The sequence below is a fragment of the Pholcus phalangioides genome, unplaced genomic scaffold, assembly GCF_987345545.1.
Source record: "Pholcus phalangioides strain wild (caught in Gottingen) unplaced genomic scaffold, Ppha-v1.0 ptg000007l_1, whole genome shotgun sequence".
In the NCBI taxonomy this organism is placed as follows: domain Eukaryota; kingdom Metazoa; phylum Arthropoda; class Arachnida; order Araneae; family Pholcidae; genus Pholcus; species Pholcus phalangioides.
In genome coordinates, this window is record NW_028301600.1 from 23,831,855 (window position 1) to 23,852,121 (window position 20,267).

Consider the following 20,267-nt stretch of genomic DNA (forward strand, 5'->3'; position numbering starts at 1 on the left):
TTCACAGTTTTTTTGCTTTTTCACGCTATAAATTCATCATAAAGGGGCCCGTGAAAGTCTGGTTGGGGGGCCCGCAAAAGATCCCAGCCTAGGGACCCTGCTCCAGGATGTGAAGGCCATGGCCTGAGTTTAAGGACATATGAGGTTAAGGGAAAAAAACTTAAATCAGTCATGTAAACAGAAAATGTAGTTAATTTTTGTTTTAATTATTTAACAAATTTTCACTGATTTTATATCGATTCAAATTGTACTTTTTTTTTGTAAGAGCAAGTGGTTGCATTAAAATAAATATGTAATTTGTCTCTCCGTCTTTTGCAAATCTGCGTTTTTTATTAAAAACTATTGAACATTGTATGATTATAGTTATGATACATTCTCTCAACTATGCTTCATAAGTAGGCTAACCATATCTGCTTCGGAATACGGGAAAATACGGCACATTGCCAATGACTGCCAAAAATGATGCCAAAAGTAAGAAAAGTTGCCAACTCATGCTAAAATCACAGAAAAGTTACTAATGGGGGGAAATGGAGCACCACTTCAAATTGCAGTGAATTAAAAAATATAACAAATGTTGGAAATAAGTATTCTTATTTGTAGTCGCGTAGTTATCATAATCTAATTTCTGAGTTGGGAAGATAATTTTGTCGTTGATTTGAAGAATGAAAGTCAAGTTGGCTTCGTTGAAAATACGTGAAAAACCGGGACGTTTTTACAAAAAAGTCGGTACAGCCAAAAAAACGGAAAAACAAATACAACAACAAATACGGGATGTATGGTCACCCTACTTGAGATCATAGTTATGTGGAATTACGGTACACAACGATTTTGCAATAGAAGGCATTTTTGAAAAAATATCCAATAGAGGACGCCATTATATATATATACAGCTTCATGAACAGATAGAATTATCAAATCAATACCTCCTAGATTATAGGTTTACCAGATTCGAAACTGAGAAAGGAGGATGCCTGCGCGCACATGATGGCGCCACTTTTCTTCAAAAAAAAAAAAAAGAGGAAACCACCAGCACCAACTAAACTAGAAATAAACTAAATTTTTCCCAACTGAAAACTCGGGTTACTAGATTCACAAAGAGACAAAGCAGGACGCCTGCAAGCGCACCCTTACTGCCTTCACTCATTCCAATTTCCTCAATAGATGGCATGACTAGTCCGACCAATAAACCCGGACACAACTCTGTTTCCCAACTCTAAGGCCGGAATTACACTATAAGAGTTTGATAAAAGTACTTTTATAAAACTTGAAAATTGCCACCAGTAAGATTATTGGTTACATCCTAGAAAATGCAAAAGAGCGAGTTTTCTGAAACGTATATACCTTTAATGTTCCATAATAATAATAAACCTTTAATAATATACCTTTGTATGTTGCCCCGAAATTCTCTATGTAATGTATCAATACGAAGGTTATTTGTATCCCTTTGGGTCGAAAAGTGTTTGTTTAAATTTCTTTTTTTTTTTTGTCTGTTTTGTCCATTGTGCAGTTTGTTTAATAAAAAAAATTAAAAAAACACACACACACACGTAGGAAGACGCTTGAAATGACATTAAAAAGGAAGATGGTTAGTAACCCCAGTCAAGAAAGCTTAGACGTAGTATTCACCAATTCACAAACTAAGACAGGAGGACGCCTGTACACGCACTGTGTCAATACCTTCTAGAGCAGACCTTCTAGAGCAATACCTTCTACTCTAGAAGGTATTGACTGTGTACTGTACACTTATCCCAATGAGTGACTTATCCCCTTAGTGACGTCACTTATCCCAATTTCCCCAATAGATGGTGCCACTATTTCAACTAATAAAATTGGCTAACGGCCGTATTCACTAACATAGTTTCAACTGCAATCCAGCGATGGTAACTCATGGGAAATTTCCCATATTCGTGGGAAAAGTTGGCCAAAATTTGACCAAATGGGAAATTTCGTAGGATTTGTGGGAGTTCATCAAACAAAAGAATTTTTTGAAAAAATAGGAATAAATGCAGTGCAACTCTTTTCTACTGTAAAATACTTGATTACGTGTTTTTCCCGCTAGATAGCAGTAAGACGCCTTCATATACGCGTGTATTAAGGAGTTCTAGATAGCAGCACATTTTTCGGAATGCTTGGGGGAAAAATTTAGTCAAAAGGGAAATTTTTGAGGTCCAATCCGTGTCGATCGCTAATCGTTTTAACCTGCGATTGTAGTTTAAACTGTGTTGGTGAATACGGCCGTAAGGCAACCATTTTTCCCAACTCTAAAAGCAGAAAAAATTCTAGGAATTTCTACGGCTATTGGTGAATGCTTGTGGGTAAAAAACACAAAAACACTCATATTAATGCAGAAATACGTGTTTCAACGTGGAGAGAAAAATTTCCCCAGAAAAAAAGAAATAATAATTCTTTAAACCGAAAACTCTCTGAGAAAGGAGGACGCTTGCGCACGCACCCTTGCTAATGGCACTTTTTCAAATTCCCTAACAGATGGCGTCACTATACCGACAAAAAACCACCGCCATAATAATTTTTCTCTCCTTAAACCACTGAGCTATAAGTAAGCTTTACTTATAGCTCAGTGCCTTAAACAGAAGACAAAAAAAGAATAAATGAAGATTGGTCTAGAGTAGACTGACCATATGTCCTCGAGAGAAATACGGGACATTGCGTTCCCAAATACGGGACATCGCCAATTATCGCCAGAACCAAACAAAAATGCCAAATATTGTTGAAATTACGGAAAAATCACAATGGCGGGAAATGATGCAAATTGCAGTGGATTACAATGTATTCCACGAAAGACAAACGTTCAAGGCAAATGTGGGAGATTAATATTCTCATATATAGTTGTAATTATCGTAAAATAATTTATGAGTTGAAAAATAATGTCAATCTTTGACTTCAATAAAGAATAAAAATTCAAGTTGGCTTAGTGTAAAATACGGGAAAAACCGGGACACTTTTGCCAAAAAGTCGGGACGGCCAAAAAAACAGAAAATACCGGGACAGTCCCGCATTCACGTATTTTTAACGAAGCCAACTTGACTATTTATTTATCAAATCAACGATCAAAATTATCTTTCTTACTCAAAAATTGCATTACGATAATTACGTCTACAAACAAGAATGTTCATCTCAAACAATTGTTTTTCTTTTCTTTTTAATTCACTGAAATTTGAAGTGGAGATTGTTTTCCGTGATTGGTGACTTATCTTATTTTAGCATGAGTTGGCGACTTTGCTCACTTTTTGGCATCATTTTTGGCAATAATCGACAATATCCCGTATTTTGAACCTGAATTTCTCGTATTTTCTCAAGAAAATATGGTCAGTCTAGATTTGCGTCAGTTATAGCTTTCCTTATAGCTCAGTGTGTGCTCTATGTATGAATTGCTCCACCTTCTGGTCAGTTTCATAGCTATGTCTGGGGTTACCCGATTGAAAAACTGTGAAAGAACAGTTAAAAACTGCAAGCGCACCCTTGGTTACTTCACGTTTCCCAATTTCTACAACAGATGGCGTCACTGTAGTTAAAAGACTACTGGAAAGCATTATCGGACTCCTCCAATGAGTAGGGTGACCATACGTCCCGTATTTCCCGGGACAGTCCCGGTATTTTCTGCATTTTTGGTCGTCCCGACTTTTTCGCAAAAGTGTCCCGGTTTTTCCCGTATTTTACACGACGCTTACTTGAATTTTTATTCTTTATTGAAGTCACAGATTGAAATTATTTTTCAACTAATAAACTATATTATGATAATTATAACTATAAATGAGAATATTTATCTCCCACATTTGTCTTGGTGAACGTTTTTTTCGTGAAATTCATTTTAATCCACTGCAATTTGCAGTAACGTTTCATTTCCCGCCATTGTGATTTTACCGCAATTTTAACAATATTTGGCAACTTTGCTCGGTTTTGGCGCCATTTTTGGCGATTATTGGCGATGTCCCGTATTTTCCCGTATTTAGAACCTTAATGTCCCGTATTTCTCTCGAGGAAATATGGTCAGCCTACCAATGAGGCTTTTTGGATCACGTGATATTCCCTTTTTTTTTGAGGGACCTACAAGGTAACCAATATGTAGGCTGACCATATTTCCTCAACAGAAATACGGGACATTGGGATTCAAAATACGGGAAAATACGGGACATCGCCAATTATTGCCAAAAATGACGCCGAAAACGAACAAAGTTGCCAAATATTATTGAAATAATGGAGAAATCACAATGACGGGAAATGCAGCATTACTGCTAATTGCAGTGGATTAAAATGAATTCCACGAAAAAAAAATTTCACTAAGACAAATGTGGGAGGCTCATATACTCATTTATAGTTGTAGTTATCATAATATAATTTATAACTTGAAAATAATTTCAATCTTTGACTTCAATAAAGAATAAAAATTCAAGTAGGCTTCGTGCAAAATACGGGAAAAACCGGGACACTTTTGCTAAGAAGTCGGGACAGCCAAAAAAACAGAAAATACCGGGACTGTCCCGGGAAATACGGGACGTATGGTCACCCTACCAATATGGCGACTTCCTGTGCGCGATTCATGAAAGAAACAAATCTAAATTAAAGAAGCATAGAAATGAATCGTTTTTTCTTCTTTTTAATGGGAGCTAGAAATTTCAATTTTTTTTTTAACTTCAAGATATCGATCTGCCCGTTTTTCCTTCAAAAAAATGCTTGAATAAAGCTGCGGTTCTTCGATGTAATTTATATGGGCCCATAATTCATTTAAAAACATCCTAAACTATATGGATTGATGCAAATGGATAATATAAGCCAATACGGAGACATTAATTATCATTTTCCCGCTTGAGAGGATATAAATAAAAATTTGAAATCAATGTTAAATTCTTTCCTCCATGGAATCATCCAGTGTATGTCCCTCAGGAGTGATGCTGATGATGATTATGACGTCTATTCGACAAGACTTTTAAACTCTCCAGTTTATCCCCGCCTATGCTTGGAATTGAATCATATATCTTGACAGAGCATTGCTTTTTTTTTTTGCTAGAGCAAATGGGCATTGAAATCAGCATTGAGCATAGGCGCAGGGCCATCTACGGCCCTGAAATAGGCGCCGGAACCTAGGAGCTGAGACCATTTGACCCCCCAATAACTTCTAAAAAAACAATGCAATGCATCTTCCCTCTCCTGCTTGAGACCTCTCCTGCTTGGTACGTGCTTGAGACCCGTATATACGGGACGACCAGCAACTTTCAGCCCCTCCCCAATATTTTCTTCCTGTGGGTGCCTCTGGCATTGAGTGTCTTTTGTTTCCTACTGCCTTTATTTCTGCATGGAGTAACACTTCTCCCACCTGTTGCTGAGGAAACAATGGTAATCTCAAAATGGATGTTGCGGCTTCCTACTTCCAGAACAATTTTTCGGACTGTCTTTTCATATTATCCTGAAGTAATTTGGGTCGTGATTACGAAAGCATCTGCGCTGCTCTAGACGTGTACACATGGAGGGGGGACCACGCAATAAAACATTCATATCAATAAATAGAAAATGTTTCATAGTAAAAAAAAAAATTAATTCTGGGAACCTGAAGTGGGGAACAAAAGGGCAAATTTTTCAAAATGTAGGAAGATGCTTGAAATGACATATCTAAAAGGAGGACATCTGGTAACCTACGCGACAACAATAATTTTTCCTAAAAACACATGTTAAACAAAAGCTAAAACAAAACAAATCTGGGAATTTCGAAGGCTATTGATGATCAATGCATGTGAAAAACCCACAAAAACACTCATATCAATGAACGGATATGTTTCAGAGTGGAAAAAAAATTTCCCCAGAAAAAAAGAAAAATATTTCCAGAAACCCAAAAAGGACAAACGGGCAAATTTTCCGAAATGTAGAAGGGCGTTTGAAATGGCACCAAAAAGAAGGATATGCCCTCCTAAAGGACATCTGGTAACCCTATTGTGGTGTCACAGGGAATTTTTCTCTAACAGGGTTGTGAATAAATGAAATAGCATAAAAACCTCCAATTATCAGGAATTCTACCCCACAATGGACATGTTCAAAAAGAAATACAATAAACATCTTGGGAAAAATTGAGAAGTGATTTATTCATTCTTAGATAAGACAACTGTAATTTTTTCTATGGGCAGTGTATTATATTTTATTGTAATCAGTATTTTTTCATGATAATCTTTTTTTGGGTTGCTGTATCTCAGATATATTTGACATCCATATTTTTTATGGGCATCTTTTTTTTCAGCCATGTTGTTGAGCATTTTGCCTGTTATGGTCTATCTATTTAATTTTTTGACATTTTGTTATAGGCATAATTTTTCACGGTTAAGGAAAAGCAATAATGTTCTTTTTTGACTGGGTTTTGCAGTAATAATTTTGCAAAAAAAAAATTGATTTTGTCATCAGAAAACTGATCTCAGAAAAATAACTGGTAGGATATGTAAAAGTTAATACATGAAAAAAAATGTATCTTGTGAAAAAAAAATAAATATATATATAGAAATATAAAAATATATATATATAGAGAGAGAGCCCTCTTTTTCCATTGATGTATCCCGATTTTGAAATAATGAAAAATCTCAAAATGACATTAAGAATTTATTCAACAACTTTATACATCAAAGTATCTCTGGAACAAAGGCACAAACGGTAGAAATGAACATTTGCACATTCACTGACAACAAAAATACATTTTAAGCTTACTTTCTAAGACTTCTTTGATCTATATATGCATTTCACAATAATTTCACACAAAGTTTTAAAGATAACACAAATAAGCAGGTGAAATCACAATTCTAAACCAAAATAAGCAAACAACAATTAGTTTGGTTTTTTTAACATAAATATTTTTTTTTACTTACATTCATAATTAACAGCATGTTTGATGTTTTTAATTGATGTGAACCAAAGCAATCAACAATATCCCCATTCATACAATTATAATATAGAGACTGAAATGTACCAATCAAAGAATGGGAGACTAGAGCAAAAAAAATTACATTTTTTTCCAGAACAAAAAAGTATAGTTTTATTTATTTATTTTTTTTTTTTTTTGCTGTAAATTTACTGAAAAAAAACAGTCATTATCATACACAAAATTCATACATATTGCACATCTAATTAAAATAAAATTTGAGAAACATTGAGACAAAACTCAGTGATGAAGAATAGGGGGTTTTTTTGCAGCCTTTGAGGTAGGAAAAGAGGATAACATTGAGCAGGAATCAACAGAAAGTACAAATATTATGACAAGAATAAGTTAAAATATGCCCCAGGAGTTCAAAGAGGGACATAAGTTGTTTCCTCTCTTTCCTTAAAAAGCTACAGGTAAATACAGTAAATGTAATTAAACCAATGAAATAATTTGGGATGATGGCACAAAGACATTATAATAGTCTAACATATACCTGTGTCTCAATATTTTATGGTGTAATCATGGGCGGAGATACGGAGGCCACCCTAGCATCAATGATGGAGCCAGTATATGCATATATATGAACTGGCATCATCGTGATCATGCCCCCCCCCCAATCTTTCACATTTATCTCCGCCTATGGGTGTAACCATAATATCTTACTTTTTATGTGAAATAGGCATCAGCTCAAAGTACAAAATGCTGGAAACACTAATATAAAAACACTATTTTAAAATCCTCTGTCCACAGGCAGAGATAAGAAGGGCTAGAACGAGGGCATAGTGATGATGTCAATAGTGCATGTATATATTAGATATGTTGCCCCCCCCCCCCAGCATCCTATATTTCTGCCCATGACCTTGCCTCATTTCTTTCAAAATTATTCAAGTAGTTATAAAGATGAATTAGGCCTTGAAGCCTACAGAGTCAAAATTAAGTTATAATTATTTCCTTATGTTTACTGCCTGCCATTTTTTTTTATTAATCCTAAATGTATATAAATATTTAATTATTTCAATATATATGCAACATGAAAGATGTCATAAAACTAAATTTATTTTGAATAAGTATCTGCCAAATGACACAATCCGTTTAAAAAACTCAAGTTATTTTGACTTTGTAATAGCTGAGACTTTTTAGTTACTGAGCCTATAATACTTATTGCCTTTCAAAAGTTTTGCATAAACATTTTTTTTTCTTCCACGGTTTTTTACTTTTTTTTCAATAGCTTATTAGTATTTTCATTTGCACTAATAAGACCAATAAATTTAAAAGCAAATTTTTATGATTTTTTTTTTAAATGGTTTATAGAAAAAGATTCATTATTTTACTGTGCATGAAAAATTCATTCAAAAAATTCTGCATTTCCTGTACTCATGAACTTCATCTTAAAACTTACTTGAAAAAATCAAAACTTTCGACTTACCCTAAGAGTCAATAATAGCTAATTAGGACAAATAACTCAATAGTTCTCACTTCCATGAGTGTTTTCTTTGCATCCTTGTTTAATATTTTCAAATAATTTTGTCAAAATGTCATGTTATCAATATATCAACTCAAATAAAAAGCTATTGATTGTCAAAAAAAAAGTTGTGAAATTCAAAATTTACAAAATAACATATCAAAATTGGCCTTTGATAGGTTCAATATATATTTATAAACTATTTACATTTGGAGAAAATATATGATTCTGTGAATGTGAAATACTGTCAAATATGCAACATGTTTCAAAATCTCATTTCCAATCAATCAAGCCTATAAAATGACAAAACAATTATTTAAAAATAAATAGCAATAAAAACTTCTGAAAACACAAATTTAAACAAGACAAAATTGTCACAACTTCCAAATGTTATAATACATGGCGCTCAAACAAACAAACAAAAAAAAAAGACTTCAATAAAACATTCATATGAATAGCTGATGACTGCCATAATAAAATAAATGCACCAAATTACAGTTCAGTGTGGCTGGTCTTCACTTTCACTAGCTGAATCTGAAATTTATAAATAAATTCATTAAACAATTTTTAGTGCTTATTGAAGGGAAAATTTTTTTATTGAAATTATATAAAATTTTATCCATTCACCTCCTTTTTTCCCCATGTACTGGTGCTTTCGTAACCTATCATATAAATCTTCTTTGGTTCCATAAATGCTTGCATTGCTGTGCCCTAGTGTGTTAGTTTTTCCATGAAAACCATCTAAAAAATATATATATATACACATATATTTGTATGAATAAAATGTACTAGGGAAATAAAATAAAGGTTCCAATAAATTAATTTTATAATGAAGCAGGTGAATAAATTTTACATACAAGTTAAACAGATTGTACTAGTTATATTTATGTAAGAGTTTTAACAGCTTTGTGTTACCTTACTCAAACTTATGTAGTACAAAATTTCTAGTTTAAAAAAGTGGTCTCAGATTGTAGTAAGAAGTCACTGCTCTTTGTACTCTGCAATCATTTACAAAAATTCAAGTAGGAGTATGGAATCATCAGGCTTACAGTCAGGATTTGGTCCCTGGAGAATATTACTTGTTCTCTCTTTTCAAATAATATCAATTTGCCTTGGTTTCATTCAGAAAATGATGTACTATATATATATATAATATATAGGTTTTTTTTAAACTTGGAATAGAAAGGATGGCTTCATGATCAAATAAATGTCTGAATTAGCATGAAAACTATATCAATACATTGTTTTAATATATTTAAACATGAATATCATATTTTTATATACAGTGGCACTCCCATACAATGATACCATCTATACTTTTCTTTAGTTTTTTAACCACACACCAAATCCTGTCATAGCACCATAGACCAATTTACTACAGAGTAAATTGGGTTGCAATTCTTTCTCTCTAGAGCATCGGTTCTCAACCTAGAAACCCATGGCCTGGTTTGATTTTATTTTTGTGAGTGGAAGGCCCAGTCATCTACATGAGTAATGGGAAATTAATGTGAAAAAAAGAAACTGTGAACCAGTCGCAGCATGGTATGAATGACGTTAGAGCCCTGGGCAGTTGAGAAACACTGATCTAGAGAAAGTACTTTTAAAAAAGTATCAATTTTACTATTAAGGAGAGAGGCCCAGTCGTAGGAATTTTGCAGCCTGAAATGAATAATTTTTTGCCGCACCTTGGACATGGCTATCTGAAAAGAGTTTTCTTTTGACATGTCTATTACCCGCCTAATACATTGGATCCCAAAGAGTGGGCTATGACTCTCTGGGGAGGGGCAGATCTCACACACTGAGGATTTAGAGCAGTGGTTCTTAAACTTTTGCCACCCGCGGCTCCTTTGCTGTGACAATGTTTATCTGTGGTTCCTCAGAATAGTCTAAAAATACTTCAAAGCACTAAATAGGCAATCATAAATGTCAACAGCTTGCAGCAAAAAAGGTCGTCAGGCCTTGAAAAAGGTTGGTGATGCCCCTAGGAGCAGTGGCATATGTTCACTTTGAGAAACACTGGTCTAATCCCATTGAAAGTACACAGACAATAAATGACCCAAAAATTTAAGTTGTTCTTTGTCAGATATAAACTTGGCACTAATATAGTGTAGATGTGTCTAGCAATATTTTGGGCTGTCAAATTATACAATATGGAAATAAGTTGGATCAAAACAAGCAAAATATAATAATTTTTTTGGAAACTTTATGAAGACCGCTGCAGAAAAATAGCCTAAAGCTAGCGTTTTTTTTCATAGCACTTTGTTTGCAAGAAAATGAGTCAATCAGATGATTCTGATAACAGACTGAAAGAGAACAGATATAGGTATACAGCAGTAGCTCTCAAACTTTCCTTGCCCGCAACTTCCTTACCCTAAAGTTTGTCCACAGCTCCCCAGAGCAGCCTCAAGAAAGAACCACTTCGAAGCAGCAAGCAGGCACACATGAATATCGCAATCTCACTGCGATGCCCCTGGGAGTCGCGATACACACTTCGAGAACCACTGTTATACAAAAATGAACAGTCAAAACATTCCTGAGCCCAACCAGCACCACACTAGAGATAGGCCTATCTCTAGCATGGTGTTGGCTGAAAGGGGCATTTGTTGGAAGCTGAACAAGGAATCCAAACCTTGCTGAGGTATTCAGCTAAAAGGAAAGTCAACTGAAAAATGTTGATAAAGCGTGAAAAAATTCTTTACAAAGAAGAGAAGGAAACTAATTTTTCAGAAACCAGGTTCTGTAGAGACCTGAACCTGAAGAACCAGATGCACCAAAGTTCCCATCACTTATGCAATTTTCAATGTTCCCAAAGGATCGATGCAACTAGAAAAGTCTGGCCTATCTGGAGAGACTGGCAGCACTTTTTGGAAGTGCAGGAAAGAAAGTGCATTGAGATGAATTGAATAACAAAGAGTTGAACAGCATTTCAAAAGTACTGTATTTGTTTGTGCTTATTTACCTACTCACGCTTTCCCTGAAAAATGATTTAATGTGTAAAAATCAGTGAGAGTGAAAACACAGTTATGACAAATCTGTCATAAGAAATGCTGCCCCTGTAATCATGCCATCCTAGGCAGCTGCCTCGTCGCCTCATGCCTGGCGCCAGCCCTGGGGAGCAGTTGACTGATATTCACATGTATTGTGTACATTATCATGTCTGTACAGGAATACCTTGACTTACGCTACCTCAATTAGCATAATTTTGAAGTTACATGGTTTTCAAAAAATGTTCATTCCTGAAATTCAAAGCATACTCACTGGATTATTGTTGAGACAGTATAGATTATTAAGCAATAATCGAGTAAGATGATCCTACACTGACATTTTTGAGAAGCTACACTATATATTTATATAGGTGAAAACTTTGCTGTTATTTAGAAATGGAATTCCAAGGCTTGTATGGTATCTGTCATTAGCTGTGGTGGTTGATGGTTGTTGAAAATTTAAAAATCAATGTGACGGTTGACGTTTTTATGGATTTTTTTATGGCACCCGTGTGATGATGGTTGTTTTTCACAGCACCAATTATGTTGTGGTGCAAAATTGTTGAGTACTATTTAAGTTGACAGTACTCCAAGAAAGAAAACTTTTGGCCTGGTGATCATATTAGTGGGGTACCATTTTTGTGTTGTTACCGTGTCCGCAATAACCCTTTGTGTGTCGGTGAGTAATTCTGTTGAATAAATATGTACTAGAGCATTTTAACCGAAACAATTAAGTCACAAAGAAAAAATAACATGTTAACACACAGAGGTCTAAATGCACATTAGGTTCTTTAATTCTTAATTCATATAGCCAAAAACAAAATACCAAAAAGAAAAAAAAACGATGCTGAAATACCTTACTTTACTTATCGAAAAATTAAAAAATATAAATATCGCTGCAGTTTGGTTTTTCCTGACCACTCAACAAAATTTGAATCAACCCAGAATTGTCATGTCAAATAAGTGAAATTTGATAAATGTAAATATAATTGTGTTTGTCGCGTGGAAAATATTTGAGCTTCTGTCTTTATATTATTGTGGAAAGCTGAACCGAATCTCGTGGTTGTCTAGTTCCTTTCCTCTTGTGTTATCATTCCGTCCGATATTCATAAAATGCCCGAGATCTGAACCACAGATCGTTCGTACAGAGTGGACACACACTCTTTATGCATCACACTGTATGTGTTTGTCGGAAAATCCTAAATATTAAATGCTTTGCTTTGACATCTCAATCATTTGAGCTCAACAACAAATTCCTTGAATTTTTCTGATTCTTCCTGTAAAATTTTGGGAATTTCCGAGTTAAATTGAACGAGAAAATGTGTGTTCTTTTGAATAATATATTCTTTCTTTTGTGAGAGAGACACACCTAATGATCCACTGATAATCAAAGATATTATCGCCATCTTGATGAGTCAGTTTTCTTGTTCCCACACGAACGCGTTCGTTCGGTACGTGTAAAAGGAAGATCAGATTCCTTTTTCTTTTTCCCTCTCACTGTTCGAAATCTGTTGTATATTTTTTTTTATACTTGAAAAGCCGATTTTTCGCTTTTTGCATATTCCAAGTCGATGGTTTTTTTTTTAAATAAGGGAAACAAACATTTTTGTTAACCAAGAGTTAAATAATTTTGAGACCGTGTGAGTTTTTCAATTTTAAAACATTTATATTTTTTTTCCTTTTTCTCTCCACTGTTTCCAATGCTTTGAAGAAAAAAAAAAGGCTTGTGTTGTAAAATATTTTGAGGGAGAGAAACTATAATGTTATATATGCTTGAAATTATTCTCTGTTATCGAAAAAGTGTTGAATTTGAATTTTTCTAAGAATTTCCTTTGTTTGCATTTAAATTTTTCGGCATGTCGCGAAACAAGAATATTTATATATGATGTCGCATATCGTTGGAAAGCTAATTTTTTTCCCCACACAATGATGTTAATGTTTTTTCATTTTGATGAATATTTGTGCATTTAATCCGGAAATCTTATACTGAAAATTATTGTTGTCATTATAAACTTTGCTGAAAGCCGTTCATTTTCTTAAATCGACCCCGTATTGAGAGAAGATGTTTTTCTTTTGGTTTCATGTTTGTGTTCGCGCCTCGTGATACAATTGGGTAAAATTTTGGATGACGCAGTTTGCGCGACGAATTAGAGGGTGCGCTTTCTCAAGCCCCGCCCATCACTCAATTTACATATTATCACTGAAAAACTTTGGAGGCGTGCAGTTCATCGGGACCAGTTGCACAAGAAAGCGTGGTCCCGCCGTTGAAGAATCCCCCCCCCCCACGTAACTTGAAGAGCCCCTGAAACTCAAATCCCAAGTCAAGTCACTCAAAACCCCTATGTAGTTCTGAACTGCCAAAAGTCGTAACATTTTACTTGAAGATGTAAGTTCAAGAAAAACAGCTATAAAAATAACGGTATGAAGCATCGTCTCGTCATATCAGTTGCTCCAAACTGATCCAGGAAGGAAGGTTTACTGTCATGCCAGAAAGATGAAGCCCAGCAGCTGTCTCTTGCAGTCCAGTCCAAGGATGGTACTTCGACCACACTACCCCGAGTGGTAGTACAGATGGAGAACTTTGATGCTCCGACATCGTAAAGTATGTGCACGGACCGTCGCTTCAGCAGAGAAAAAAAAAAAAAAAAAAGAGAAAATTTACTCACTATCTCTCATATTAAGGTCACTTCATTCTCGACAACCGGATTTCGATGAACAGTTCCCTTTAACTTGAACACTCAGTACGGACAGTTCGTTTTCTCATAAGTCATCCTTTGACTGGCGAATCTGCTTGGCGAATTGAACGATTAATGTCCTCTGTATCTGCTGAAGCGACGGTCCGTGCACATACTTTACGATGTCGGAGCATCAAAGTTCTCCATCTGTACTACCACTCGGGGTAGTGTGGTCGAAGTACCATCCTTGGACTGCAAGAGACAGCTGCTGGGCTTCATCTTTCTGGCATGACAGTAAACCTTCCTTCCTGGATCAGTTTGGAGCAACTGATATGACGAGACGATGCTTCATACCGTTATTTTTATAGCTGTTTTTCTTGAACTTACATCTTCAAGTAAAATGTTACGACTTTTGGCAGTTCAGAACTACATAGGGGTTTTGAGTGACTTGACTTGGGATTTGAGTTTCAGGGGCTCTTCAAGTTACGTGGGGGGGGGGGGATTCTTCAACGGCGGGACCACGCTTTCTTGTGCAACTGGTCCCGATGAACTGCACGCCTCCAAAGTTTTTCAGTGATAATATGTAAATTGAGTGATGGGCGGGGCTTGAGAAAGCGCACCCTCTAATTCGTCGCGCAAACTGCGTCATCCAAAATTTTACCCAATTGTATCACGAGGCGCGAACACAAACATGAAACCAAAAGAAAAACATCTTCTCTCAATACGGGGTCGATTTAAGAAAATGAACGGTTTTCAGCAAAGTTTATAATGACAACAATAATTTTCAGTATAAGATTTCCGGATTAAATGCACAAATATTCATCAAAATGAAAAAACATTAACATCATTGTGTGGGGAAAAAAATTAGCTTTCCAACGATATGCGACATCATATATAAATATTCTTGTTTCGCGACATGCCGAAAAATTTAAATGCAAACAAAGGAAATTCTTAGAAAAATTCAAATTCAACACTTTTTCGATAACAGAGAATAATTTCAAGCATATATAACATTATAGTTTCTCTCCCTCAAAATATTTTACAACACAAGCCTTTTTTTTTTTCTTCAAAGCATTGGAAACAGTGGAGAGAAAAAGGAAAAAAAATATAAATGTTTTAAAATTGAAAAACTCACACGGTCTCAAAATTATTTAACTCTTGGTTAACAAAAATGTTTGTTTCCCTTATTTAAAAAAAAAACCATCGACTTGGAATATGCAAAAAGCGAAAAATCGGCTTTTCAAGTATAAAAAAAAATATACAACAGATTTCGAACAGTGAGAGGGAAAAAGAAAAAGGAATCTTATCTTCCTTTTACACGTACCGAACGAACGCGTTCGTGTGGGAACAAGAAAACTGACTCATCAAGATGGCGATAATATCTTTGATTATCAGTGGATCATTAGGTGTGTCTCTCTCACAAAAGAAAGAATATATTATTCAAAAGAACACACATTTTCTCGTTCAATTTAACTCGGAAATTCCCAAAATTTTACAGGAAGAATCAGAAAAATTCAAGGAATTTGTTGTTGAGCTCAAATGATTGAGATGTCAAAGCAAAGCATTTAATATTTAGGATTTTCCGACAAACACATACAGTGTGATGCATAAAGAGTGTGTGTCCACTCTGTACGAACGATCTGTGGTTCAGATCTCGGGCATTTTATGAATATCGGACGGAATGATAACACAAGAGGAAAGGAACTAGACAACCACGAGATTCGGTTCAGCTTTCCACAATAATATAAAGACAGAAGCTCAAATATTTTCCACGCGACAAACACAATTATATTTACATTTATCAAATTTCACTTATTTGACATGACAATTCTGGGTTGAAATATGTCAGGCTTCTTTGTCAAAGGGGGGGAAAGTGTCCTACTTTTCCCACCGTGACATCGCACTGAGAAGATTACAATTTCATATCTGAAGTATAAATTTATTACCAAATCTTAAAAAAAAAATTTATCAAATTTTATGCTCTTCCATGACAATGCACCTGTTCTACAACTATCTATGAATTGAAAGTAGATGAAAGTAGTTTTCTTGCATGTAAACACAAGCAGCTTATTTTTATTTTTTGATAAACCAAGATGTTATCAAAACCTTCAAAGCATACTACACAAGATATCTGTTCATTTGCACAGATTTTAGAAATAGTCATTTTTAAAAATTGCAGTCACACACACAAAGCAAATTCAGTTTCATGTAAACAAAAGAAAGTACCATAGGGATTCACCCATAGCAAGAAAGAGTAAGACATGTTTTACCTAAATTTTTGTCCCAATTTAAAAAAAATTTACACGTATTTGCGTGTAAAATTGTATCATGATTTACCATCGGTCTCACCTATTTTATAGCTGTATATTGTATTGACTCCATTTACACTGATAATATATTTAATATTTCTGACTGTAATGTTTGTGTGTGCTCTCAATACATATCTAAAATTTCTACCAACCACCACGTTTTTGAAGACGTGATTGTGGAGACTTGAGCAAAGATTAGTGGAGTTTCTACATTAATTTTCATTTCAAAAATCCATGTTTTGAAAAATTTGGAGTGAAAATTAATTATCAAATAATATTTTTGTATTAACAAAATTTTAGTATTTACAAAATTTAGCATATCTACTCAAGGCCATCTTAAAAGCATCATTTGTACCCAGCTGGGCAGAACACTGGGCTTTTTACAAGTCTGGTACAATTGATTTTGCTATACAAAGCCATCAGAGGCCCCTGGGCTGTGTTTGGCTGAGTCTTTGTACAAAATACTAAATGGCAAAGCCGTTACAAGGGAAGGGCATCTGGACATCTGGTTCCCCCTCCAAATGTGAGAAAATGTTTGATATATATATATAAAATCACATGATTAAGTTACTATATGTACTATCCATCTGATTCCCTTCCAGAAATACCAGTTTTCTTTCCTCCCAAAGAAATCGACACCAGCTCTGTAAACAGTATATGCTCCATCATACTTTGTGCATTTACACTTGCCCCATTCAAAGCTGAGTACTTTGGCTAGTTTTGTACTTGTTATGGTAGAATTGATAAACCGGTTACAATGCATAATAGCCAGTTAATATGCATAATCCCTAATCATCTCAGTAAATTTGATGAATTTCTCTCACTCCACTTATCACTTTTATCAGCCATTATGTGCAATTCCCAAATTGAGTAGATAAGTTGGATGAATATGGAAGAAACTATCACCTCTATCTCTTCATTTAATCAGTTTGTCGGTTTTCTTGTGCATATGTATTCTACAAATACTTTATCAGGAAAATTTAATTAGATTAAAATAAGTGAGGAGAAGATGAAAACATAAAAAAGATTAACGGTCTTGGCTTCCTTTATACATATCCAGCACTAGAGTTACCCCAGTATACTGATAATAGATTTTACCCTTCCCTTAGATAGCAAATTATTTTTCACAGAAGTCTATACTTATAAATATATTACCTTTTATTTTATTTTAGTATGACACTTTCTTCAGCATCATTATTTATACATGGAATAGATTTGATAATTATAAATTATGAGTTATTAATACTTTATGAATTTTAATTCCATTGACATTGAAGCAATAATAATAATCAACAAATTATTATTATTATCATACCTTGCATGTAAGTTTCATTATAGAAATTTGGCATTTCCCATCCTTCATCATCTTCATCTTCAAAATAATGAGCATAGGTACTGTGATGTGATGGAGCTATGCTTTCAGCATATGGTGCTGCTGCACCATAGAAAAAGTTTGTTTGAGACCCAGCTAAATCCATATGTGGCTCAGGCATTTTCTTCACCTTTTTCTTCTTATTTGATCTAAAATATATACATAGATATATATATTTCAATCAGAAATAATATTATTTTGAAGAAACACCAGAGATATTTTCTGAAAAACTAAAATTGCTCACATAACAGTTTTGTTCTTTTCAATACTGTAATACAGCAAAACCAGATCATATATAAGCAGGATTGATAAAAAACCAAAAAAAACCAGGTTTTTTTTGGTTTAAACTGGTTTTTTTTGTTTAAACTGGTTTTTGTTTTAAATAGCATTAATGTTAAAAACAATAAAATTTCTGAAAAATCATTCAAACATCTAATAATTAATTAAAATAAAAAATTTTTAATGTAATTAACACTATTTTCATATTAATCAATTAATAAATATTTCTTACATTTTAACAAAAACCAACTTTTGCAATTTAATTATTTTTTGCTTAACTCAATGGATTACTTTGTGTTTGAAAATTCTTTTAATGTAATTATTAATCATATAATATAAAGATGTTTTCTCCAGTTACTTTCAGTATGCTTAATTAGGAAGCTATTTTGCAAAAACTATAATAAAAATTAGGTGAATATAATATATTTAATGAAGCATAAATAATGCTGATTATTTTAGCAATGATTCACAATATACAGGGTGCTTATAACTAAAGTTCTGATTTCAAATCACTGTAAAAAAAGAACAATTATCAGAATGACTTAAAAATTGACATAAATATTCCTGAATCAATGGAATTTTATTTGGCAAAAGGGAAAAAAATACTTAAAAATGTAAAATTAATAACACTGTACTCATCTAACACGTGGGAAATTTGCTCGCAGAATGGAAACGATAGCCAGTAATGGCAAAATGATAACTTAATTACTTAGCATTGATTTAACTTAAATACTTAGCATTGCAAGATTTCATAATTCATGAAAACATCTAAAAAAAACAATGTAATTGAACAAATAACTACAACTTGCTCAAGAAATGTTAAGTATTATGTTGTCCACCTCGTTCTAGCTATGAGGTGAAAGCACAAAAATCCTTGTTCAACAACAGATCAGAGTATGCCAGGGTCATGATGTGGATACACTTGCAATTCACCTATATTAAACCAAATGTGCCCCTACATTAATATTCCTGAGGAATTTCTAATATATAGGGGATGCACTGGAGCTTGCAATTCACCAAAATTTGCAATCCGACCACTATTCATAACATTTTGAGATACCACCGGAAAGCCAGAAGTTGCAAGGGTTAAGGTCAGGTGAACTGGCTGCTGGCTGGGTGTCATGTCATCCTGTTATTGTCAAAATAGTTCTTCAGCAGCTGCTTTGCTAGTATTGCAATGTGCATCTTGATAGAAGTTGTTCTATCCACACACTGATGCTGTTGAAGTGTCGAAATGATGTGGTTGCATAAAATTATACTACTGGCCAAGTACAGAATCGTCTACTTGCACATTTTGCACAACTTGCACTTTTTTTCTTTTGCCAAAGAAATTTCCATTGCTTCAGGAGTATCCATGCAAATTTTCAAGTTATTCTGTCTAGTACTTATTGTATAGTTTTGGAATCAAAACTTTAATTATAATCACCCTGTATACAGCTGATTATTTTTCATAAAACTATTACTACTATACAGTAGAACCTTGATCAACTGGGCTTAGTGGTAAATGTATAAAAAAACTACTATTGAATATTAAGACTGGGAGATATACAGTAGGAGATGTGCTACTTCTTATGGGAAAGAAAATGAAAATGTCTGTGAGGTAATTACTAGTACACTAGTCTTTGTCCTTTAGGGGGACAGCTGGTGTCTTTATTGTATTATAAGACCACCTGTCCTTAGCATGAAGGTGTCACTACTGTTGCTGTTTCTTTGTGAAGGAAAAAAAACCCTGTGAGATAATACACCACTACATTTAGATGTGTAGTGCAATCCTTATTCATGAATTTGCTAAAGCCAAAGGTTATAAAATGTGGTAAGAATGAGAAACTTTAGCTTCTGTATATAACTTTAAATAACTAACTTAACTTCATATGAAAAAAAAATATATATTAGACTTTTAGAAAATATTGAGACTTTTTAGAAAAAATAACCACTTATACCATCTTATGCCATTTAAAGATATACCATTGGAATGTACCCCAAGAATATAAAATGTAAAAATTAAAAGTTTTGGCTAATAAATGAACCAATATGATATTTTTCAAGGAAAAAATTATAAATGAAATAAATTATAAAATTATAAAACCATGGTTTAAACCATAGTTTCCCAACCTTTTTTGTCCCATTGCCCCCATCTTCAGGATTTTTTTTCTCCCCGCACCCCCAACGCAATCTAACCCATACAATCCTATGCTATACCCGTAGTTTTTACTGCCCCCCTGGAACATTCCATCGCTCCCCAGGAGGTGTTAATGCCCATGTTGGGAATCACT

At 34.2% G+C, this 20,267-nt stretch overlaps 1 protein-coding gene across 1 annotated transcript in view; it reads right to left on the bottom strand.

Annotated features, from left to right (window-relative positions):
• Window positions 1-6,584: 6,584 nt before the first annotated feature.
• Window positions 6,585-20,267, bottom strand: part of LOC149085090 (uncharacterized) — a 146,169-nt gene continuing 132,486 nt past the window's right edge. Inside the window, exons 53-55 of the mRNA XM_089232879.1 lie at window positions 17,659-17,864; window positions 9,003-9,116; window positions 6,585-8,909 (exon numbers count right to left, since the gene is read on the bottom strand). Of these exons, the coding sequence (XP_089089005.1) occupies window positions 8,875-8,909; window positions 9,003-9,116; window positions 17,659-17,864 (355 nt within the window). The 3' untranslated portion in view covers window positions 6,585-8,874. The remainder of the gene's footprint in view (window positions 8,910-9,002; window positions 9,117-17,658; window positions 17,865-20,267) is intronic.